A 22,643-nucleotide genomic window follows, 5' to 3' on the forward strand; every position below is an offset into this window, starting at 1 on the left:
CGATGCAACTGCTTATTCTATTGTGACATCACCGCTTTCCTTCATAGCATGCCATTGTTTTGCAAGTAAAAAAAGTGTGACAATTATTCTCCCCTGCATCGCAATTGACCTACTGCTCATTTTTGGGCACCAACATTACTCCTAAGAAATTAAATGGCGTTCCCAATATGTATCCCAAACTTAGGATTTGATTGTAGCACAAGGTTGAGATCTACATAGAAAATAGGTGGAGCAGGCCATTCAATATGATCACGGCTGATCATTCAACCTCAGTACCCCACCCCAGCCTTCTCTCCATACTCCCTGATCCCTTTAGCCGTAAGGGCCACATCTAACTTCCTTTTGAATATGTTAAAGGATTCCTTTTAGTTAAAACCAAAAAGGCCGACATCATTAAAATACAAGGCAGGTAAAGAGATGATCGAAGTTCGCAAACGTCAGCTGTGGATCCATTGGCAGTAATTTTACTCCCGCCTCAAGAGTCACCCACTCCAGAGACTCCAGCACGTAATCAAGGCCGACGCTCCAGTGCAGTGCAGAGGGAGCGCCGCACTGTCGGAGGTGCCGACTTTCAGATGAGACATTAAACAGAGGCCCCGTCTGCCTATTCAAATACGGGAACTGACAAAGCCAGCATTTATTGGCCGATCCCAAGCAAAAGATCCCATGGCACTATTTCGAAGAGCTGTCCCCAGTGTCAAGTCAAGGGGAGTTCTCCAGTCAACCCCAACACACACTTCGTGCAATCAGCATCTGGTCCTGCTCCTTCCCCTCCCCTCGACAGATGCAATTCCTAGCCTGTAAAACGATCAAATGTTTAAAAAGTATGACTATAAATATTTGCTCGTCTTCAAGGAGGCCTTTAAAAGCAGGATTCTAGGTTTGTGGAATCTTGCTGTGCGCACGTTGGCTGCCGCGTTTCCCACATTACAACGGTGTCTACACTCAAAGTACTTCATTGGCTGTAAAGCGTTTTGAGACATCCGGTGGTCGTGAAAGGCGCTATATAAATGGAAGTCTTTTTCTTTCTAAAATGGCAATAAGGGCTAATGTGATTCAATGCCCTTCTGGCTCAATTTTAAAAAAAGTACTAAAATTGTACATCAGTGGTTAGTCTTGGGTAGAGTACGGTGTAGTTTTGGCAATCTCATTACATAATGGATATCACTGAAAAAGGTGAAGGGTTCATTAGATGATGCAACATTGCTGCAGGAGTTCCTCAGGGCAGTGCCCTAGGCCCAATCGTCTTCAACTGTTTCAATGACCTTCCCTCCATCATAAAAAGGTCAGAAGTGGGGATGATTACACAGTGTTCAGTTCCATTCGCAATTCCTTAGATAATGAAGCAGTCCGTGTCCATGTGCACCAAGACCTGGATGACAGCCATGCTTAGGCTGATAAGTGGCACGTAACATTCATGCCACACAAGTGTCAGGCAATGATCATCTAACCATCTCCCCTTGACATTTGATAGCATTCCCAGTGTTGAATCCCCCACTATCAACATCCTGGGGGGTGAACATTGACTAGACACTTAACTGGACCATCTACATAAATACAAGAGGTCAGAGGCGGAGCATTCTGTGGCAATGAGTCACCTGATCAGGATGTGCCCGCTTCACCTTTCATCAGGCAAGTAACATTCGTGCCACACAAGTGCCAAGCAATGACCATCTCCAACAAGCGAGAGTAACCACCGCCCCATAGCATTCAACGGCATTACCATCGCCGAATCCCCCACCATCAACTTCCTGGGGGGTCACCATTTAACAGAAATTTAACCTGATCAGCCACATAAATACTGTGGCCACAAGAGCAGGTCAGAGGCTGGGTATTCTGTGGCGAGTGTCTCACCTCCTGACTCCCCAAAGCCTTTCCACCATCTACAAGGTACGTCAAGTGTGCAATGGAATATTCTCCACTTGCCTGGATGAGTGCAGCTCCAAAAAGCTCGACACCATCCAGGACAAAGCAGCTCGCTTGATCGGCACCCTGTCCACCCACCTTCAACATTCACTCCCTCCACCTGTGGCTGCAGTGTGTACCATCTACAAGATGCAGTGCAGCAACTCGCCAAGGCTTCTTCGACAGCACCTCCCAAACCCGTGACCTCCACCAACTTAGAAGGACAAGCTCGACACCATCCGGACTTGGGACGCCTCATCATCGCTGGGTGAAAATCCTAGAACTCCCGCCCTAGCAGCACGATGGGAGTAGCTTCACCACACGGATTAGAGCAGTTCAAGAAGGCGGATCAAGGAAGTCCTGGTATCCTTGCCAATATTTATCCCTCAACCAACATCACCAAAACATAGTGTGTGGTCATCCATCAGCTGTTTTGTGTGCAGATTGACTACTGCATTTCCGTACATTACAAGAGCAACTACACTTCAAACATAGTTAATTAGATATGGAGTGCTTTGGGACATCCGGAGGTTGTGAAACCACAATATAAATGCAAGGCCTTTCTTGCTTAAACAAAAAATTATAAATACATGACATACTGCAGATGAATTCAAGTAAGTAAATACCAAACAGGTACAGTCATTACATATACACAGAGTGCACAGATATACAACGTAAACCGTATGAGTTTATAGGACTTTAATTATTAAATGCACATATACAAAAATGATTCTGGCTACTACTACTAAAAGAGGAAATATTTACATCAACTTTTGCCGTCTAGATAAATCATGAACACAATGCAATTAAACCCACTGAAATGGTCACCCACAGGCAGATTACATGGTGGGGCACAAAAGATTAAAATAGGTCAGAAGAGAGAGCTAGTTAGCCTCCCCCACCAAGGCTGCGATTAACTGCTCCATGGCAAGAGTGAGCATGTGATTATATACCCTCCCAAAATGAGCGACCTCAAGTTCAATTGGTGAAGGAAGGAGAGGCCCGGGAACAGAAACTGTGGCCAATATTAAGGCCGTGGTTAGACTGTGTACACCAGTGTAAAAATGGTAGCAGGACCACGGAGAGTGAAGCATTGATCAGATTCAGGGGGAACGTACTGAAGCCCAATGGTGTAAGACGGTGTTCTTTGGGAGGGGCGGGGGGTGGTTAAAGCATCACAGGGCATGGCACTGTATGGAATACACCACCAGCACGGTGTGAAGCTGGGCCTAAAAAGTGCACCGGGGGAGGGTCTGGTAAACATACAAACTCACTGCCGAACCAGTTCAATATTATGGGAAAGTGGGCCTTCCGGCCCATGCTTTTGAGCATTCCCCCTCAGACGAGTGGAGTCCGCGTGTCAGGACATACGTGGGAGAGCTTCTGCCTAGCGGACAGAGCGCAATCCACAGCCAGACGCAGCCCGAGCGGTACGGGCCTGGGCACTGCCAGCTAGGCTCAGTATTCTACAGCTTCTACCGTTAAATTGGTAGCTTCGTGCATGTGCAGCGAACACCCCCCCCCGCCCCCCCCCCCGCTAAAAACACACTAAATATTATTGTGTATTTGTCCAGTCATGACAGATCTGCACAAGTGCGTCTGGAGCTGTAAATGGTGCTTACCACAGGACCGGCTTCTTAAATGCCCCAATGTAAAACACATTTGTTACAATCAAGTTTCAGGAGATTTCTTAAAATGATTGCAGTAAAGAGGTCAGAGAGCATGCGTTACCCTCATTCAACATTCCTTGCAAAACTGGCGTCGTGGGAGTGGGTGGAATTCTGAAGTTCAAACGTACATTGTAACTAAACTGATTACAAATCATGAGCAAACACGAGATCAAGGCACAAGTATTAAAACAGTAGCATGCAAGAAATTCTCAGTGAATAGTTTAAACAAAGATTGGATTGTAATGTTATCCATGACCAGATGGATCCACCCAAAGTGTCTACATGTCATTTAAAATAAAGGAAATCTCAATGTAGACAGATGAATTAACACACACGGTACGGCTTTCATTTGAAACCAAATTTACAAACATCTAATGCATCAAAAAAAGAAAAAAAAATTCTCATATACAGTTGAACTTGTGCACAGAGTGGCTGCAATGCATTTGGTTAGTGCAATAAAGCTTCGAAAGTGAACACATGCAATCTACACCGACACACTCACAGAATCAGAACTGGCGCGGATCAAAGGGTACGGTCACTTTCCTGCCGACCTCCCGGGGAAACACTTGGCCAGATTGGTCTTGCGCTGCGACAGTTGCAATATCTCCTTTGGGTGCGAAATTTGGCAAATGTGTGGAGGGGGGGTTTGCAACCAGGAGTGGTCTTTGTGCCGGTGTGAAAGAAAGAAAAAAAAACACAAACATGCCACACCCGTTGCCGCTACGGATCAAGGACATGCGACAGTTCTATCTCAGAGAAAACTTTGAGGAGAGGGGGAGGCAGATTCTCCGGGCATCACATTCTCCTGTCGTGTTAGTGAGCTTACTGACAAATAAATTCAGAATACTCCCAAAAGGCAAGCGTTCATCCTAGCAATAGGATTTCCTCTATCTCTCTACGAATAGTTTGTCTTGAGGTAATAAGTGTTCAGATGCAAATATAAATGTTATTAAAGTATCATCTTTGGATCAACTAGCGAGATTAAAGTAATTGATTAGATGTCTCTTATTTCACACCGATGGGATGTGTTGTGCCAGCTGCTGCAATGCATGGTGCCAACTAGTGGTCGGATGTAGGTTTATACCATGATTCCACACATAGCAGGTTTGGCAGGGCCTGGGGGGAGGGGGGGGGAAACTAGGAGAAGTTAGATCCTTCCCCGTAGAAGGAAAAGTCGGAGAGCAAGTCAGTCGCCTCTCGCCCCCCTCGTGTTTCCTGCTTGCCACCAAAGGCCAGGGGAGTGGAGAGGGCCTGTTCTAAAAGGATGGGGAGGGGTAAAAGAGGGGAAATGGCAATACACAGAGACTCCTGAATAGGTCACGGGGGAACCCAACACTGCAATGCACCATCAACACCAGAGCAAATCACCATAATCTGACAGGCTGTCAATTTAAGGAGGATTACCGAATGTTACGGATATGAAAAGCGTTACATGTAATTTGTTTTGGCCTCAGATTAACATCCGTGATTGTGATGTCCAAACTCAACATCTGTCCCATCGAGCTCTTGATCTTGATAACATAATTTTGCCATAAATTTACTTTTTCATTATTTACATTTTTTAACCAAATAAAATGTTGTTGCTCGGTGAATGTTAAACAGAGGTCATGTGTGCCTGTATTTAAAAAAAAAGCAATAATGGGAAGGCTGTTGGTTGGTATTCTGCAAGGATCGGAAGGGCCTTACCTTTATCTGAACCTAAATAATTTAAAACAAGTTTAATTGCCTGTTGAGATTGCAGAACAACTGCAAGCAAAGGAGGTAAAGTTAAAGATTATGCAACACACCACAAATATACAATCCTTTATGATTTGGTCCCTGCTTCCAGTTTACAGAGAATGCAAAGTGCATTAAAATGTGTTTACACGGGAGTTTCCATTGGTCAAGAGGCACGCAATGCAATAATACATTAATAGAAAGGCTTTTTAACCTCCGTCGTAACTGAAAACAACTAACCAGGAAGCAAGTTCCTTACCAGCTTTGGTTGAGCTTAAAAATCAAAGCACTTCACAAGTTAATAGGCAGCATCAGTGCATCTTATCCTTCCCCCTTCAGTCGCTCATTGCACCCGGGCTCTTGCCAACTCATTCTCTGCCCAATGGACCAGCTTCTCGTCTGTACCAGAGGTGCATGCTATGGCCCTTCTCAGGATTAATTTCTGCTGGTTAAAAAGTTTTACTGACAATGCAATAGCGAGTTAACTTCAACAGGTTTGTTATGCTACAGAGACATACAGACCAGGAAAGGGGCAAGGTTTAATCCCTAGCCTGGGGTGGGGTTTAATTGCTAGCCTGTGCAGAGTCTGCAGACCTCACCTTAAGCAAGATGAGGGGGGGGGTTTTGCTATAGCCAACTTCAAACGACTGTGGGCCAGGGAGGAAATAATAAGGCTGGGTCCTCACTCCTAAAGAAAGACTTGCATTTATATAGCACCTTTCATGACTGCCGGATGCCCCAAAGTGCTTTACGACCAATAAAGTACTTTTGGAGTGTAGTCACTGTTGTAATGCAGGAAACCCGGCAGTCATTTAGAGCACAGCAAGCTCCCACAAACTGCAATGTGGCAATGACCAGATAGTCTATTTGTGCGATGTTGTTTGAGGGAGAAATAGTGGCCTGGGCAGTGGGGAAGAACTTCCTTGCTCTTCTAAATAGTGCCATGGGATCTTTTACGTCCACCTGAGAGAGCAGACGGGGCCTCAGTTTAACCTCTCATCTGAACGATGGCGCCTCCGACAGTGCAGCACTCCCTCAGCACTGCACTGGGAGTGTCGGCCTAGATTTTTGTGCTCAAGTCTCTGGAGTGGAACTTGAACCCACAACCTTCTGACTCCGGGGCAAGAGTGCTGCCCACTGAGCCACGGCTTAAGGCCAAGTGTAGCACTGCCAGTGTGCTAACCAGGCTGAGGTCAGCAAATCCGATGCAGGCCAGGCACCGAAGATGGAAGCTCCCTGACCTGCATGCTTCGTTACCACAACAAACTTGTCAAAGTCAACTTGCTACTCGTTTAAGAAAAAATTAACTGATCTTTGTTGGAAAGGTGTGTGTGTTTGTATATATTATATTATGTATATTCACACATATACACACACCAGGTGAGGACAGGATTGAGGTACAGGGGGATTGACAGCATTTTATGAACCAAAGTCCAAGCAAGAATTGGCATCTTCAGACGAGAAAAGGGCGTGGGGAGAAATGAGCTGGGGGAAGAGAATAATTGCCCAATTCTCTAATTGGCAAGTAAATTAGCACTGATGGTACCCACGCTCGACAATTAAAAAAGATACAACTGTAAACTTCAATTTAAAAGATAAATAAATAATTACATCTAATTCCATGAGCTTAACATACAGCCAGTTGATTTAGAGTCACTCTTTCACTTTTCTGTGGGTTTAATCACAGTCAGAAAATTCCAAGTTGCTGGAAGGGCTCGCGGAACATCCAAGGGTAGTTTCAGCTTTGAGCCTCCAGAGGTGTGTCTAAATTCTTCAGACTGTCCAGGAATTTTTCAGGAGTCAGGATGTGAGTGGAACCTAGAGGAGACAAAAGGCAGGTAATTGTTGGCCTGGAGTTGATCAAACTATAGAATGTCTCATTCCCAAGAATGTTCCCCTGCAGAAAGTTTTGTCAAGGGGAAAAAAAATACAGTAGCCCCACAAAGCTAGCATGCGGGTACAGCAAGCAATAAGGAAGGCAAGTGGCGTGTTGTCCTGTATTGCAAGGAGATATAAAAGAGTGAGGAAATCTTGGTACAATTGTACAGGGCCTTGGTGAGACCACACCTGGAGTACTGTGCACAGTTTTGGTCTCCTTATTTAAGGAAGGATATACTTGCCTTGGAGGCCGTACAACGAAGGTTCACTAGATTGATTCCTGGGATGAGAGGGCTGTCTTATGATGAGAGATTGTGTAGAATGGGCCAATACTCTCTGGAGTTTAGATGAATGAGAGGTGATCTCATTGAAACATGCAAGATTCTGAGGGGGATTGACAGGGTAGATGCTGAGAGTATGTGTCCCCTGGTTGGAGAGTCTAGAGCTAGGGGGTCACAGTCTCAGGAGAAGGGGTTGGCCATTTAGGACTGAGATGAGGAGGAATTTCTTCACTCAGAGGGTTGTGAATCTTTGGAATTCTCTGCCCCAGAGGGCTGTGGATGCTGAGTCTCTGAATATATTCAAGGCTGAGATCGATAGATTTTTGGAGTCTAGGGGAATCAAGGGATATGGAAATCGGGCAGGAAAGCGGAGTTGAGGTCGATGATTAGCCGCGATCTTATTGGAGCAGGTTTGAAAGGCCGTAGCTCTGCCCGAGTTTCTTTCTTCCTGTGAAAGTCTCGAGTGTTAAACTTGTCTCTCCCTCCCCAATGAGGAATGCTGTTCCAAATTCTAAAATAATTCCAAGCAGGTTATTCCAAGTTCCCTCTGAATAAATTTAAACCATTAAGGATGTACAGTTATTTTGCACGCCTTACTCCACCAATGTTAAATCTTGCATGGTGGTATCTACATTTATAATCAAGTGTTAAATGGACAAAAACAGTATTAAATGTAAAAGAAAAACTATGGGGGGGGGGGGGGTTACGATTTTAAATATGCTGGATTTATATAGCGCCTTTCACAACCACATGTCGCAAAGCGCTTAACAGCCAATGATGTACTTTTGGCGTGTAGTCACTGTTGTAATGTGGGAAACGTGGCAACCAATTTGCGCACAGCAAGCTCCCACAAGTAGCAATGTGATAATGACCAGATAATCTGTTTTTGTTATGTTGATTGAAGGATAAATATTGGCCCCAGGACACCGGGGATAACTCCCCTGCTCTTAAAAATAGTGCCGCCAGAACTTTTATGTCCACCTGAGAGAGCAGTTGGGGCATCGGTTTAAGGTGTTATCTGAAAGACGGCACATCCGACAGTGCGGCGCTCCCTCAGCACTGCACTGGGAGTGTCAGCCTAGATTTATGTGCTCAAGTCTCTGGAGTGGGACTTGAACCCACAACCTTCTGACTCAGAGGCGAGGGTGCTACGCACTGAGCCCGGCGGACACAAGTCCCGGCCAGAATGGAGATGACTGGGCGATTCCGTCAATCGTGTGCTGAAGAAATAATTCTGCTGTAGTCGGGAGACTTTGCTGTAGTTTGGTCATGGGTTCGGAGACTTGGGTTTGCTGTAGTTTAGAAATAAATTAAAACCACAAATCCCATACCCCGCCTCCAATTCATTGGTTGATACAGCGGTGTCAATATTCACTCAGTTTTAAACACTGCCAGACAGATTAGGTCAGAAGTCAAAAGGTTTGGCATGGAGGGGGGGGGGGGGTTCAATGCATTTGCAGTGGGGGCCAACGATGGAGAGAAACAGAGCTGGCAGACTTACCAATCAACACCTCCCATTTGTTGTCTGTGGCCTTCGTTACTTCGTATGCGCAGCGCATCTCAGACATGGAGATACCTCCGACGATAAAAACAATGAGCCGGGGTCCGGTTCTGTACTCAGTTGGGGTCTTGTTCTTGTGCCAATGGCCAAAGCGGGCGCTTGGGGGAAGTAACAAAAGTTCACTTTACTAGTTAAAGTTTTCCCATGTGCCATTAACAAAAGGCTTGCAGAATCTCAGCATTGGAATACAATGTGCACGCAAACAATCGAACCCTCATAAATGCAAGAAGCCATTACTTTGGGCAGTGGGCGTCGCTGGCAAGGTCAGCATTTATTGCCCATCCCTAATTGTCCAGAGCATTGCTCAGTCACTTGAGGGCAGCTAAGAATCAACCACGTTGGTGTGGGACTGGAGTTGCATATGGGCCAGATCGAGTAAGGGACCAATGTTCCTTGTATTTTATTTTTGGGACGCGCGGGCCCTTTAAAAAGGGCTGGGCATTTTTTTTCCCCCCAATTTAAAAGTCAGCTCATTGGCTGGGTTACACAACAATCTGACAGCTTCTTGCGCAGTTTTGGTGATATCAGCTTTTAAAGTTACAGATTACATTTTTTTTTAATTTTCAAACTGCCACGGTAGGATTTGAACTCATGTACACTGGATTATTTATCGAGGCCTCTGGATTATGAGACCAGCAACATAATCTCTACACTATCCATACCCTCTCCAATATGTACAATGACTTTACACAGCAGCACCTCTACAGAAAGAATATTCCCATTTTCTTGTGTTGAATCAATAGAATGGTTACAGCACAGGAGGCCATTTGGCCCGTCCCGGCTCTCTGCAAGAGCACCTCAGCCAGTCCCACTCCCCCGCTGTTTGGCTGTAGCCCTGCACATTTTTTTTTCCCCCTTCAGGTACTTATCCAACTCCCTACTGAAAGCCACGATTGAATCTGCCTCCGCTTAGTAACCCTATTTCCCCTCTCGTTCTACATTCTCTGCAAAACCCAAATTTGTCTTTGCCAAGATATTGTTCTGGTTTTTGTTCTTCACCATCCTTTAAGCAATCGGAGCATAATCTTTGAGGCATGGAGAAACAAACTGATGGTATGAAACTGGTCACATTTGCTAGCATTGAAGCTCTTCCCCTCCGGAGGCATCATTCTTCAATCAATGCAACAAATCCCACGAATGACAACTACAACTTGCATTTATATAGCACCTTTAACGTAGTGAAACGTCCCAAGGTGCTTCACAGGAGTATTAGGAGATAAAACATTTTGACACCGAGCCGCACAAGGAGAAATTTTCGCAGGTGACCAAAAGCTTGGTCAAAGAGGTAAGTTTTAAGGAGCGTCTTTGAAGGAGGAGAGAGGTGCAGAGAGGTTTAGGCAGGGAGTTCCGGAGCTTAGGGCCCAGGCAACAGAAGGCACGGCCACAGATGGTTGAGTGATTATAATCAGGGATGCTCAAGAGGGCAGAATTTGAGGAACGCGGATATCTCGGGGGTGGGGCTGGAGGAGATTACAGAGATAGGGAGGGGGAGAGGCCATGGAGGGATTGGAAAATAAGGATGAGAATTTTGAAATCGAGGCGTTGCTTAACCGGAAGCCAATGTAGGTCAGCGAGCTACATCATCTTAAATTGGGCCTAAAACATTCACAGGCAAAATGGAAGAACTCGTTGGGTCCTTTTCTGTCCCACCGCAGTCTCTGACCGGCTGCCATTTTACTGTTATTTTAAATTAGAAGTTCTCAATGTAAAACAACCTAAATATTTAGTTCGGTGATGGGTGAGCAGGACTTGGTGCGAGTTGGGTCACGGGCAGCCGAGTTTTGGGACCACCTCTGGTTTACGTAGGGTAGAATGTGGGAGGCCAGCCAGGAGTGCGATGGAATAGGCAAGTCTAGAGGTAACAAAGGGATTGCAATCCCAGCAGGCACGCAGGGGGCTCATCGCTCACGTACCTCACTGCTGTCTGTGCTGCTGTAGTTGGGGCAGGGTCCGACACAAAGGGCCATAGCTTTTTGCAAAGCTTTTCCTCTGTGGCTTCCTGTGAGAATTACAAGTCATTAGATGAAATGTACACACCATTGCAACACAATAGATTTGGACAGATGTCCAATTCACAACACAGAATAATACATCTTTCAGATGAGATGCTGAGTACATATACTACCTTTAGTAGTGTGTTCAATATCCAACACACAAGGACATTATGAACAACAGCATCGCTTATGCCATCATCGATAGTCAGAGTGTTTTACAACTGCAACATTCCCCAAGAATCGTTTATTCTCTATTTTATATGATATACAACACTGTATTCTCTACCTCTAATTTTGCTAGTCAAAAGACACATATCCCACTGCTTCTTGGTGAAACCCTTGAGGTATCAGCAAGCAATAAGATGCAGAAACACTGCTCATTTTCTACAATCAATGAATATACAGCAGCCGTAATGTAGCAAACAGCTCCCCCCGCAGGTCGGAGGCCCATACTCTGACACGTCCACCACCGTACCTCCATAATATCTTTGATGGCTGGAGTCCACCTGGAGAGCTGGTAAGTAGATTCTGGTCGTAATTTTCTTTCTAGTTTAGACTTCGAAGAGGATCCGTTCTTAAAATGAAGGGAAAAAAAGTACATGTTAACATCTCCAATTTCAGATTCCCAACATGTGCTGTCTTTTTCCATTTTCAACATTTCTCGACATCTTGCTGATGGCAGTTTGTCAACTTTACTTTGAAGGGGATACATCCAAAATGTCACCACACATTCATTCGCCCAACCTAGGTTTCTTTGCCACTTCCAAATCAAATCAGGACACGATGATCTTTTCTGGTCTTCTGCTAGACTGTGTGAAGCATTCACTCTCTCCACCACCGGCACGCCGTGGCTGCAGTGTGTACCATCTACAAGATGCACTGCAGCAACTCGCCAAGACTTTTGACAGCACCTCCCAAACCCGCGACCTCTACCCCCTAGAAGGATGAGGGCAGCAGGCGCATGGGAGCACCATCATCTCCAAGTTCTCCTCCAGAGGAGGCTGAGTGGAGAACTTATTGAGGTGTATAAAATTATGAGGGGCCTAGATAGAGTGGATAGGAAGGACCTATTTCCCTTAGAAGAGGGGTCAACAACCAGGGGGGCATAGATTTAAAGTAATTGGTAGGAGGTTTAGAGGGGATTTGAGAGCAATTTTTTTCCACCCAGGAGGGCGGTGGGGGTCTGGAACTCACTGCCTGAAAGGGTGGTAGAGGCAGAAACCCTCACCACATTAAAAAAGTGCTCAGATGTGCACTTGAAGGTGCCGTAACTTACAGGGCTACAGACCAAGAGCTGGAAAGTGGGATTAGACTGGATAGCTCTTTGTCGGCCGGCGCGGACACAATGGCTGAAATGGCCTCCTTCCATACAGCAAATTTCTATGATTCTATGAAGTCACCCACCATCCTGAGGGATAAATATTGGCCAGGACACTGGGGATAATACCCTTCTTCAAAATAGTGCCATGGGATCCTTTGCATCCACCTGAGAGACGGGGCCTCGGTTGAACGTCTCATCCGAAAGACAACGCCTCAGACAGTGCAGCGCTCACTCAGCACTGCACTGGGAGCGTCAGCCTAGATTTATGTGCTCCAGTCTCTGGAGTGGGACTTGAATCCAGAACCTTCTGACTCAGGTGAGTGTGCTGCCCACTGAGCCACAGCTGGCACTGAAATGTTACTGGCTGGGTTGTTGCACACATTTAAATGTGACCTAAAAACCGAATGTTGTCAATTCAGGCGATACATACTCCAGTTACAATGGTCGTGCCCAGGTTCTGCATGTTTCGGATGAGATTGCTGTCATCCTGAATGTTTGCGTGCTGTATAAGCTTGGTGAGGTTCTCCTCGGTGATCCCTGAAATAACCAAGCACAGTAGAAAATGAGACAATATAAATATCTTACAATAATGAAGAAAATGTTTATTATAACAGTCTCCCCTCTTGGCTCGCAAGGGGTTATGCTTCCACAAGAACCAATGGCCTTCTGGGATGTTGCTCAACTTGCCGTTCCTCATATTGGTCCAATGACAGTGGATTTTGGCAGGGCTGTCTGCATGTGGAACAATGTTCCCCTGCCTCAGCTCATCTGCTAAAGCCCTTATCCATACCTTTTGTTGCTTCTAGACTTGACTACTCCAACGCTCTCCTGGCTGGCCGTTTACATTCTACCCGATGTAAACTCGAGGTGATCCAAAACTCAGCAGCCCTGTATCCTAACTCGCACCGAGTCCCGCTCACCCATCACCCTTGTGCTCGTTGACCTACATTGGCTCCCGGTTAAGCAGCGCCTCAATTTCAAAATTCTCATCCTTGTTTACAAATCCCTCCATGGTCTCGCCTCTCCCTTATCTCTAATCTCCTCCAGCCCCACAACCCCCCCCTCCAAGATGTCTGCGCTCCTCTAACTCGGTCCCCTTGAGCATCCTTGATTATAAATCGCTGAACCATCAGTGGCCATGCCTTCTGTTGCCGAGGCCCCAAGCTCTGGAACTCCCTCCCTAAACCTCTCCACCTCGCTATCCTCCTTCAAGATGCTCCTTAAAGCCTATGTCTTTGACCAAGCTTCCTGCGCTAATTTCTACTTATCCGGCTCGGAGTCACATTTTATTGCGCAACACTCCTGTGAAGTGCCTTGGGACATTTTACCTTAAAGGCACTATTTAGCTGCGCGGCGCTCTAGGGCTTCTAAAAATGGAACAAAAAATACGCATGCGCAGAATTTTGAATGGACCGCGCAGCCTGTTAAAGGGGCCGAGTGGCCCCCCCCCCCCCCCAAAAATGACAGGGAACATTAATGCGGCAGACACCCAAGCTGAGCTCGCACAAATCCTTGCCAAACATCCACACAGCAAGACTTTCCAGCAGCGGCAACTGGACAGCGATCGGCAGCGAACGTTTGCCTTCTCCCAAGGTTCTGAGGCCAAGTGCAAGCTTGACGGAGACCAGTTAACTCAGCACAGAGGTGATTGAACTCGGCACCTTCCTGTGTGCACGGCTCAGTATCATGCAAAAAAAGTTCAAGTTTAACGGGACTTCAATTAATGCGTCAGATTTTAAAGAAATGTTCTACTTCCAATGCTCCAAGCGCCACTTCACTCAAGGGTATCAAACATTTGTCAAATTACCTCAGTTGTTCATCTTTTATTTAAAAATGCTTCTATAATAAAATTAAAAAGGTAAAATGTGTGCGCTCAAGGTGAGGGATGTTAATGCTAAGGAAAGAAACACTTTCTATTTCAGGCAGCCGCGTTAGCATCAAGCACTCCCAGATTAATGCAGTGTACAAGGTCACCTATTCTGCTCGAACACTGCCTCTGCCCCAACCTTCGAAGAGCACCCATAATACGTCAATGTGCCCATTTTGCCCCATTTCCTACATCAACATTCTGTTGCGAGGACACAAGAAATAGGAGCAGAAGTAGGCCATACTGCTCAAGCCTGCTCCGCCATTGGCTGATCTTCCCGCCCAAACCCCATATCTCTCGATTCCCTTCGTGCCCAAAAATTTATTGATCTCAGCCTTGACAACTATTGCCAATTAGCAGAGAATTTAGGCCTGTTTTGCAGCACAGGCTCATGCCCACACAAGACAGGATTTCGACCGCCCAAACCCATTGCACATTGGACCTGCACAACCAGAAGAAAATAAAAATACTTGCATTTATATAGCGCCTTTCATGACCACCAGATGTCACAAAGCGCTTTACAGCCAATTAAGTACTGTTGGAGTGTAGTCACTGTTGCAATGTGGGAAACGCAGCAGCCAATTTGCACACAGCAAGCTCCCACAAACCGCAATGTGATAATGACCCAGATAATCTGTTTTTGTTATGTTGATTAAAGGATAAATATTGGCCGGGACACTGGGGATAGCTCCCCTGCTCTTCTTCAAAATAGTGCCACGGGATCTTTTATGTCCACCCGAGGGGGCAGACGGAGCCTCGGTTTTACGTCTCACCCGAAAGACGGCACATCCGACAGTGCAGCGCTCCCTCCCAGCCTGGATTTATGTCCTCGAGTCCCCGGAGTGGGGATTTGAACCCACAACCTTCTGACTCGGAGGAGAGAGTGTGCTACCCACTGAGCCACGGCTGACACAGTCAGTCTGTCTGGATTTAAACCCATGTTGCAGAGGCGAGGGGCCAGCGAGGAACCACCCACTTCCCAGTCCCACTTGCCAAAATGTTCTGGGTCAGCAACTCAATTACTTTACTTCAAAAGTTATGCTGCAGTTTTACACTGAGGCAACACAAAGAGTTTGTCAACACCAGTGCTAAAACTATATTAGGATTGAACCAAGAGTCCTGGTCGGTTGCGTGCGAGGGGTGAAAATTGACGACCACTGTAGGCGAGCATTGGTCAATGCGTTGGAATTAAATACAAAAATGCTGTTTTTTCTGAAAGTTATACTGCACCTTGTTTGAGGAAGATGTACAGAAGGATAATCCTAATCTTGTCATAGGATTTGATGTTGGTATCCAGTAAAATCGGCACAATTATTTTCATAGGATCTTTAACCTTTTCCCCTTCGGAGTCAGTTCCCATGGCCAGGTCCTGTTTATAGGCCACAAGGTTATTTTGTTAATCTGATGTACAAATATTCTTTAGAATTACAGGTTTTTACACAGAGAAATTACAAAGACTACTTAATTTTAATCAGGTCAAAATACAATGAGATAGATTTTGAAAGGCATCGACTGAAAAGACTTCAGATGCTGTTGTTATGGTCACGGTGACAAATCCCCTGGGAGGACAGATGCACCAACGTTACCGTCCTCGACCAGACCAACATCCCCAGCATTGAAGCACTGACCACACTCAAATCAGCTCCGCTGGGCGGGCCACACTGTTTGCATGCCAGGCGTGAGACTCCCAACGCAAGTGCTCTACTTGGAACTCTTCCACGGCAAAAGAGCCAAAGGTGGGCAGAGGAAACGTTTCAAGGACACCGTCAAAGCCTCCCTGATAAAGTGCAACATCCCCACTGGCACCTGGGAGGCCCTGGCCAAAGATCGCCGTAAATGGAGGAAGCGCATCAGAGAGGGCGCTGAGCACCGAGTCTCATTGCCAAGCGCATGCAGAAACCAAGCGCAGGCATCGGAAAGAGCGTGCGGCAAACCTGTCCCACCCACCCTTTCCCTCAATGACTATCTGTCCCACCTGTGACAGGGACTGTGGCTCTTGTATTGGACTGTTCAGCCACCTAAGGACTCATTCTAAGAGTGGAAGCAAGTCTTCCTCGATTTTGAGGGACTGCCTATGATGACCAAAGCTACTGAACGACCACTAATATTGACTTGAGATTAGTGCACACTCTCAACGTACTGACCTGCTCCACTTTACACATCTTTTCAACCGAGCCCTTGAAGTGCTTCATACAGTCTTCAACCAAGTGCAAGTGCGTGGAGTACTGGAAGGAAACACAAAGGAGGGACATTAAGTACTGCAGGGAATTGAATATGGCCACGGTGATCTCCTGGACTAGTTTCGATCGCCTGGAAGGGTCGGAATGGAATTTCCCAGATTTTTATCCCTCCCCTCCAATAGGCTTGGGTTTTTGTCTCTCCAAGGAGATCACATGGCTCCAGTTGGGGTGGAGTGTAGAATGTTTCGGAGTAAGGGGTGTCGCAGTTGTGTGGGGCGGACTGGTTGCTCTTGACCTTTCCGCCATTGTTCATAGGTTTATAGGTAACCTTCAGGGCTGCTGACCGAGGGCCGCGTGGCTCTTTGTCAGCCGGCGCGGACACGATGGGCTGTAAATTTCTATGATTGCAAGGAGCGCTACACTCGTCACAGGGGTGCAAATGACTGAGAAATCAGAGACTGGCAGTACACAAAACAGGGATGCTCCAATCCTTGCCCTTCACTTAGAATGAAGTAGTTTAGATGGAAACAGATCTCGACTAGAAGTAGTTCAATTGTAGAAAGACTTACATTTATATAGTACCTTTCACGACTACCGGAAGCCTCAAAGTGCTTTACAGCCAATTAAATACTTTTGTGGTCACTGTTGTAACGTGGGAAACGCGGCAGCCAATTTGCACACAGCAAGCTCCCACAAACAGCAATGTGATAATGACCAGATAATCAACATAACGAAAAGACAGTTTGAGGATAAATATTGGGCAGGACACTGGGGATAAATCCCCTACTCTTCTTCGAAATAGTGTCATGGAATCTTTTATGTCCACCTGAGAGAGCAGATGGGGCCTCGGTTTAACGTATTATCTAAAAGATGGCACCTCCGACAGTGCACTGGAGCGTCAGCCTAGATTTATGATCTTGAGCAGTGGTGCAGCAGAGAGGGATTCAAATTCCTGGGGCATTTCAATCGGTTCTGGGGGAGGTGGGACCAGTACAAACCGGACGGTCTGCATCGGGGCAGGACCGGAATCAATGTCCTAGGGGGAGTGTTTTCTAGTGCTGTTGGGGAAGAGTTAAACTAATATGGCAGGGGGATGGGAACCAATGCAGGGAGACGGAGGGAAAAAAAAAAGGAGACAAAAGCAAAAGACAGAAAGGAGATGAGGAAAAGTGGAGGGCAGAGAAACCCAAGGCAAAGAACAAAAAGGGCCACTGTACAGCAAAATTCTAAAAGGACAAAGGGTGTTAAAAAAACAAGCCTGAAGGCTTTGTGTCTTAATGCAAGGAGTATCTGCAATAAGGTGGATGAATTAACTGTGCAAATAGATGTTAACAAATATGATGTGATCGGGATTATGGAGACGTGGCTCCAGGATGATCAGGGCTGGGAACTCAACATCCAGGGGTATTCAACATTCAGGAAGGATAGAATAAAAGGAAAAGGAGGTGGGGTAGCATTGCTGGTTAAAGAGGAGATTAATGCAATAGTTAGGAAGGACATTAGCTTGGATGATGTGGAATCTATATGGGTAGAGCTGCAGAACACCAAAGGACAAAAAACTTTAGTGGGAGTTGTGTACAGACCTCCAAACAGTAGTAGTGATGTTTGATGCCCTCCCCAACAGGAAATTAGGGGTGCATGCAATAAAGGTGCAGCAGTTATAATGGGTGACTTTAATATGCACATAGATTGGGCTAGCCAAACTAGAAGGAATACGGCGGAGGAGGATTTCCTGGAGTGCATAAGGGATAGTTTTCTAGACCAATATGTCGAGGAACCAACTAGGGGGGAGGCCATCTTAGATTGGGCGTTGTGTAATGAGAGAGGATTAATTAGCAATCTCGTTGTGCGAGGCCCCTTGGGGAAGAGTGACCATAATATAGTGGAATTCTGCATTAGAATGGAGACTGAAACAGTTAATTCAGAGACCATGGTCCAGATCTTAAAGAAGGGTAACTTTGAAGGTATGAGGCGTGAATTGGCTAGGATAGATTGGCGAATGATACTTAAGGGGTTGACTGTGGATGGGCAATGGCAGACATTTAGAGACCGCATGGATGAAATACAACAATTGTACATTCCTGTCTGGCGTAAAAATAAAAAAGGGAAGGTGGCTCAACCGTGGCTATCAAGGGAAATCAGGGATAGTATTAAAGCCAAGGAAGTGGCATACAAATTGGCCAGAAATATCAGCGAACCCAGGGACTGGGAGAAATTTAGAACTCAGCAGAGGAGGACAAAGGGTTTGATTAGGGCAGGGAAAATGGAATACGAGAAGATGCTTGCAGGGAACATTAAGACGGATTGCAAAAGTTTCTATAGATATGTAAAGAGAAAAAGGTTAGTAAAGACAAACGTAGGTCCCCTGCAGTCAGAATCAGTGGAAATCATAACGGGGAACAAAGAAATGGCGGACCAATTGAACAAGTACTTCGGTTCGGTATTCACTGAGGAGGACACAAACAACCTTCCGGATATAAAAAGGGTCGGAGGGTCTAGTAAGGAGGAGGAACTGAGAGAAATCCTTATTAGTCGGGAAATTGTGTTGGGGAAATTGATGGGATTGAAGGCCGATAAATCCCCAGGGCCTGATGGACTGCATCCCAGAGTACTTAAGGAGGTGGCCTTGGAAATAGCGGATGCATTGACAGTCATTTTCCAACATTCCATTGACTCTGGATCAGTTCCTATGGATTGGAGGGTAGCCAATGTAACCCCACTTTTTAAAAAAGGGAGAGAGAAAACAGGGAATTATAGACCGGTCAGCCCGACATCGATAATGGGTAAAATGATGGAATCAATTATTAAGGATGTCATAGCAGCGCATTTGGAAAGAGGTGACATGATAGGTCCAAGTCAGCATGGATTTGTGAAAGGGAAATTATACTTGACAAATCTTCTGGAATTTTTTGAGGATGTTTCCAGTGGAGTGGACAAGGGAGAACCAGTTGATGTGGTATATTTGGACTTTCAGAAGGCTTTCGACAAGGTCCCACACAAGAGATTAATGTGCAAAGTTAAAGCACATGGGATTGAGGGTAGTGTGCTGACATGGATTGAGAACTGGTTGTCAGACAGGAAGCAAAGAGTAGGAGTAAATGGGTACTTTTCAGAATGGCAGGCAGTGACTAATGGGGTACCGCAAGGTTCTGTGCTGGGGCCTCAGCTGTTTACACTGTACATTAATGATTTAGTCAAGGGGATTAAATGTAGTATCTCCAAATTTGCGGATGACACTAAGTTGGGTGGCAGTGTGAGCTGCGAGGAGGATGCTATGAGGCTGCAGAGTGACTTGGATAGGTTAGGTGAGTGGGCAAATGCATGGCAGATGAAGTATAATGTGGATAAATGTGAGGTTATCCACTTTGGTGGTAAAAACAGAGAGACAGACCATTATCTGAATGGTGACAGATTAGGAAAAGGAGAGGTGCAACGAGATCTGGGTGTCATGGTACATCAGTCATTGAAGGTTGGCATGCAGGTACAGCAGGCGGTTAAGAAAGCAAATGGCATGTTGGCCTTCATAGCGAGGGGATTTGAGTACAGGGGCAGGGAGGTGTTGCTACAGTTGTACAGGGCCTTGGTGAGGCCACATCTGGAGTATTGTGTACAGTTTTGGTCTCCTAACTTGAGGAAGTGCAGCGAAGGTTCACCAGACTGATTCCCAGGATGGTGGGACTGACCTATCAAGAAACACTCGATCAACTGGGCTTGTATTCACTGGCGTTCAGAAGAATGAGAGGGGACCTCATGGAAACGTTTAAAATTCTGACGGGTTTAGACAGGTTAGATGCAGGAAGAATGTTCCCAATGTTGGGGAAGTCCAGAACCAGGGGTCACAGTCTAAGGATAAGGGGTAAGCCATTTAGGACCGAGATGAGGAGAAACTTCTTCACCCAGAGTGTGGTGAACCTGTGGAATTCTCTACCACTGAAAGTTGTTGAGGCCAATTCACTAAATATATTCAAAAGGGAGTTAGATGAAGTCCTTACTACTAGGGGGATCAAGGGGTATGGCGAGAAAGCAGGAATGGGGTACTGAAGTTGCATGTTCAGCCATGAACTCATTGAATGGCGGTGCAGGCTAGAAGGGCCGAATGGCCTACTCCTGCACCTATTTTTCTATGTTTCTAAGTCCCTGAAAATGGACTTGAACCCACAACCTTCTGACTCAGAGGCGAGAGTGCTGCCCACTGAGCCACAGCTGACACTTAAGCTCTCGAGTTGCACTTACGCTCTTCCTCCCTTGTTTAGGGCTCACTCACAGATTCACATTCTTCTCTGTAGCACAGCCCCTAATCATGACTTATTTGTGCTACTTCCTGGAGAGTCTGTGCACTTTTACCAAACTTAAATAGGGCTGTTTGCATTATTCAGTGCTTGTCCTTTTAAAATGTCAAGATAGCTGGTACAGCTTATTCAATAGGATGCAACTTATTAACTAGTTTAACTGGTTATTTTTCACTAAATACCAGCTCTACAGTGACAGAATGAATGTTACAAACACGTGCTCATTCAAAAGCAAAATACTGCGGGTGCTGGAATCTGGAATAAAAACAGAGAATGCTGTAAATCTCAGCGGGTCGGGCAGCTTCTGTGGAGAGGAAGCAGAGTTAACGTTTCGGGTCAACAACCCTTCGTCAGAACTGGAGTGTGTTCGGAAAGAACACATTCTTATGAAGCACTGAAAGGGGGAGGGGAGGAAAGAGGGAAGGTCTGAGATAGGTCGGGGGGGGGGGGGAAGGCAGGAGAGATTAGAGACAAAAGGGATGTTGGGCCAAATTGAAATGGTAATGGCAGGAGTTAGAAAAATATTAGTCAAGATAGAGTGCAAATAGTGGGATAATGACCAGCTGCCATTAGAGAAGAGGAGAATAAAAGAAACAGGCTCGGGGGAGGGGAAAGGGAGCCAATGATTGGCAGCAGTTACGCTCTGAAATTGTTGAACTTGATGTTGAGTCCAGAAGGCTGTAAAAGTGCCTAAACGAACGATCGCGGTGCTGTTCCTTGAGCTTGCGTTGAGCTTTGTTGGAACAGTGCAGGAGTCCGAAGACGGAGAGGTCGGAGTGGGAATGGAGAGAATAATTAAAGTGACAGGCGACTGGAAGCTCAGGGTCACACTTGCTCATTCATTCCCTTCTCCCTTCACGTAGAGATAGAAGACAAGATGGTACTCACTTTGCTGAGCTCCTTCTGGTATTGAGGCATTTTCTTCAGTATTTGAGAAAGATCCCGCAGATTAGCCTGAAAGAAGAGCAAGTTGTGATAGTTACTCCGGTTCTCGCCGAGTTGCTTGCCTCTTGCTGGGGCGCTCCAATGCCGTGAGGCCCAAGCAGCCACCCTTCAGGTGAGAGCATAGATAGCTCACACCCGGACTGCTAGTCAGTCATAAGGCACAGCCGAATAGCATCCTGTCCAAATCGGACATCCGCTTTTCTGCGGGGATCATGGGATAGTGATCAAGTGTGCAGGTGTAGCCTCTTTCTCTCCCTTCCCCAGGGGTCCCGAGGTCAATGGACCCCCCTTCCCCCTCCCCGCTGCTCCAGCTAACCAGGCAGAGATTGGGGGAACTCAACCCATGACTTACTGGTTGTACTTTGTATCACATTGGATGGTGCACTTACTCAGTGATCGGTCAGCCTGCTATAATTATACACAAATGTCCTTTAAAGGTCAGTATATAGAAAGAGGCACTGATGCTTAAGTGACTCACCTTAAGCCCAATGCAATTACTCCAGTAATTACCCCTCTACTGAATGAAAGCGAATTGGTTTTTGTGTTGTAGTGCTGACATTTACACATCAGACTGATCCATAAAACAAGTGGACATGAAAACAAATTAAAAAATGTGAACAAAGTACAATTTTAATTCCAAAGTTAGAATTTTGTACCATAACCAAGTATTTGCTTAAAGGGGTATGCGTGTGTGTGGGTGAAGGGGCAAGTTCGCAGGTTTACATTAGACACAACTGCACTGCAGCAACTCGCCAAGGCTTCTTCGGCAGCACCACCCAAACCCGCGACCTCTACCACCTAGAAGGACAAGGGCAGCAGGCTCATGGGAACACCACCACCTCCACGTTCCCCTCCAAGTCACACACCATCCCGACGTGGAAATATATCGGCCGTTCCTTCATCATCGCTGGGTCAAAATCCTCCCTAACAGCACTGTGTGGGAGCTCCTGCACCACACGGACTGCAGCGGTTCAAGGCGGCGGCTCACCACCACCTTCTCAAGGGCAGTTAGGGATGGCCAATAAATGCCGGCCTT

The 22,643-nt window shown here is 46.2% G+C and overlaps 1 protein-coding gene across 1 annotated transcript in view; it reads right to left on the minus strand.

Annotated features, from left to right (window-relative positions):
* Window positions 1–3,436: 3,436 nt before the first annotated feature.
* Window positions 3,437–22,643, minus strand: part of stxbp2 (syntaxin binding protein 2) — an 82,741-nt gene continuing 63,534 nt past the window's right edge. The window contains exons 12-19 of the mRNA XM_070867252.1: window positions 21,551–21,616; window positions 16,338–16,418; window positions 15,424–15,562; window positions 12,757–12,863; window positions 11,481–11,579; window positions 10,925–11,010; window positions 8,952–9,109; window positions 3,437–7,109 (exon numbers count right to left, since the gene is read on the minus strand). Coding sequence (XP_070723353.1) covers window positions 7,030–7,109; window positions 8,952–9,109; window positions 10,925–11,010; window positions 11,481–11,579; window positions 12,757–12,863; window positions 15,424–15,562; window positions 16,338–16,418; window positions 21,551–21,616 — 816 coding nt within the window. The 3' untranslated portion in view covers window positions 3,437–7,029. The remainder of the gene's footprint in view (window positions 7,110–8,951; window positions 9,110–10,924; window positions 11,011–11,480; window positions 11,580–12,756; window positions 12,864–15,423; window positions 15,563–16,337; window positions 16,419–21,550; window positions 21,617–22,643) is intronic.

The sequence above is a fragment of the Pristiophorus japonicus genome, chromosome 24, assembly GCF_044704955.1.
Source record: "Pristiophorus japonicus isolate sPriJap1 chromosome 24, sPriJap1.hap1, whole genome shotgun sequence".
In the NCBI taxonomy this organism is placed as follows: Eukaryota; Metazoa; Chordata; class Chondrichthyes; family Pristiophoridae; genus Pristiophorus; species Pristiophorus japonicus.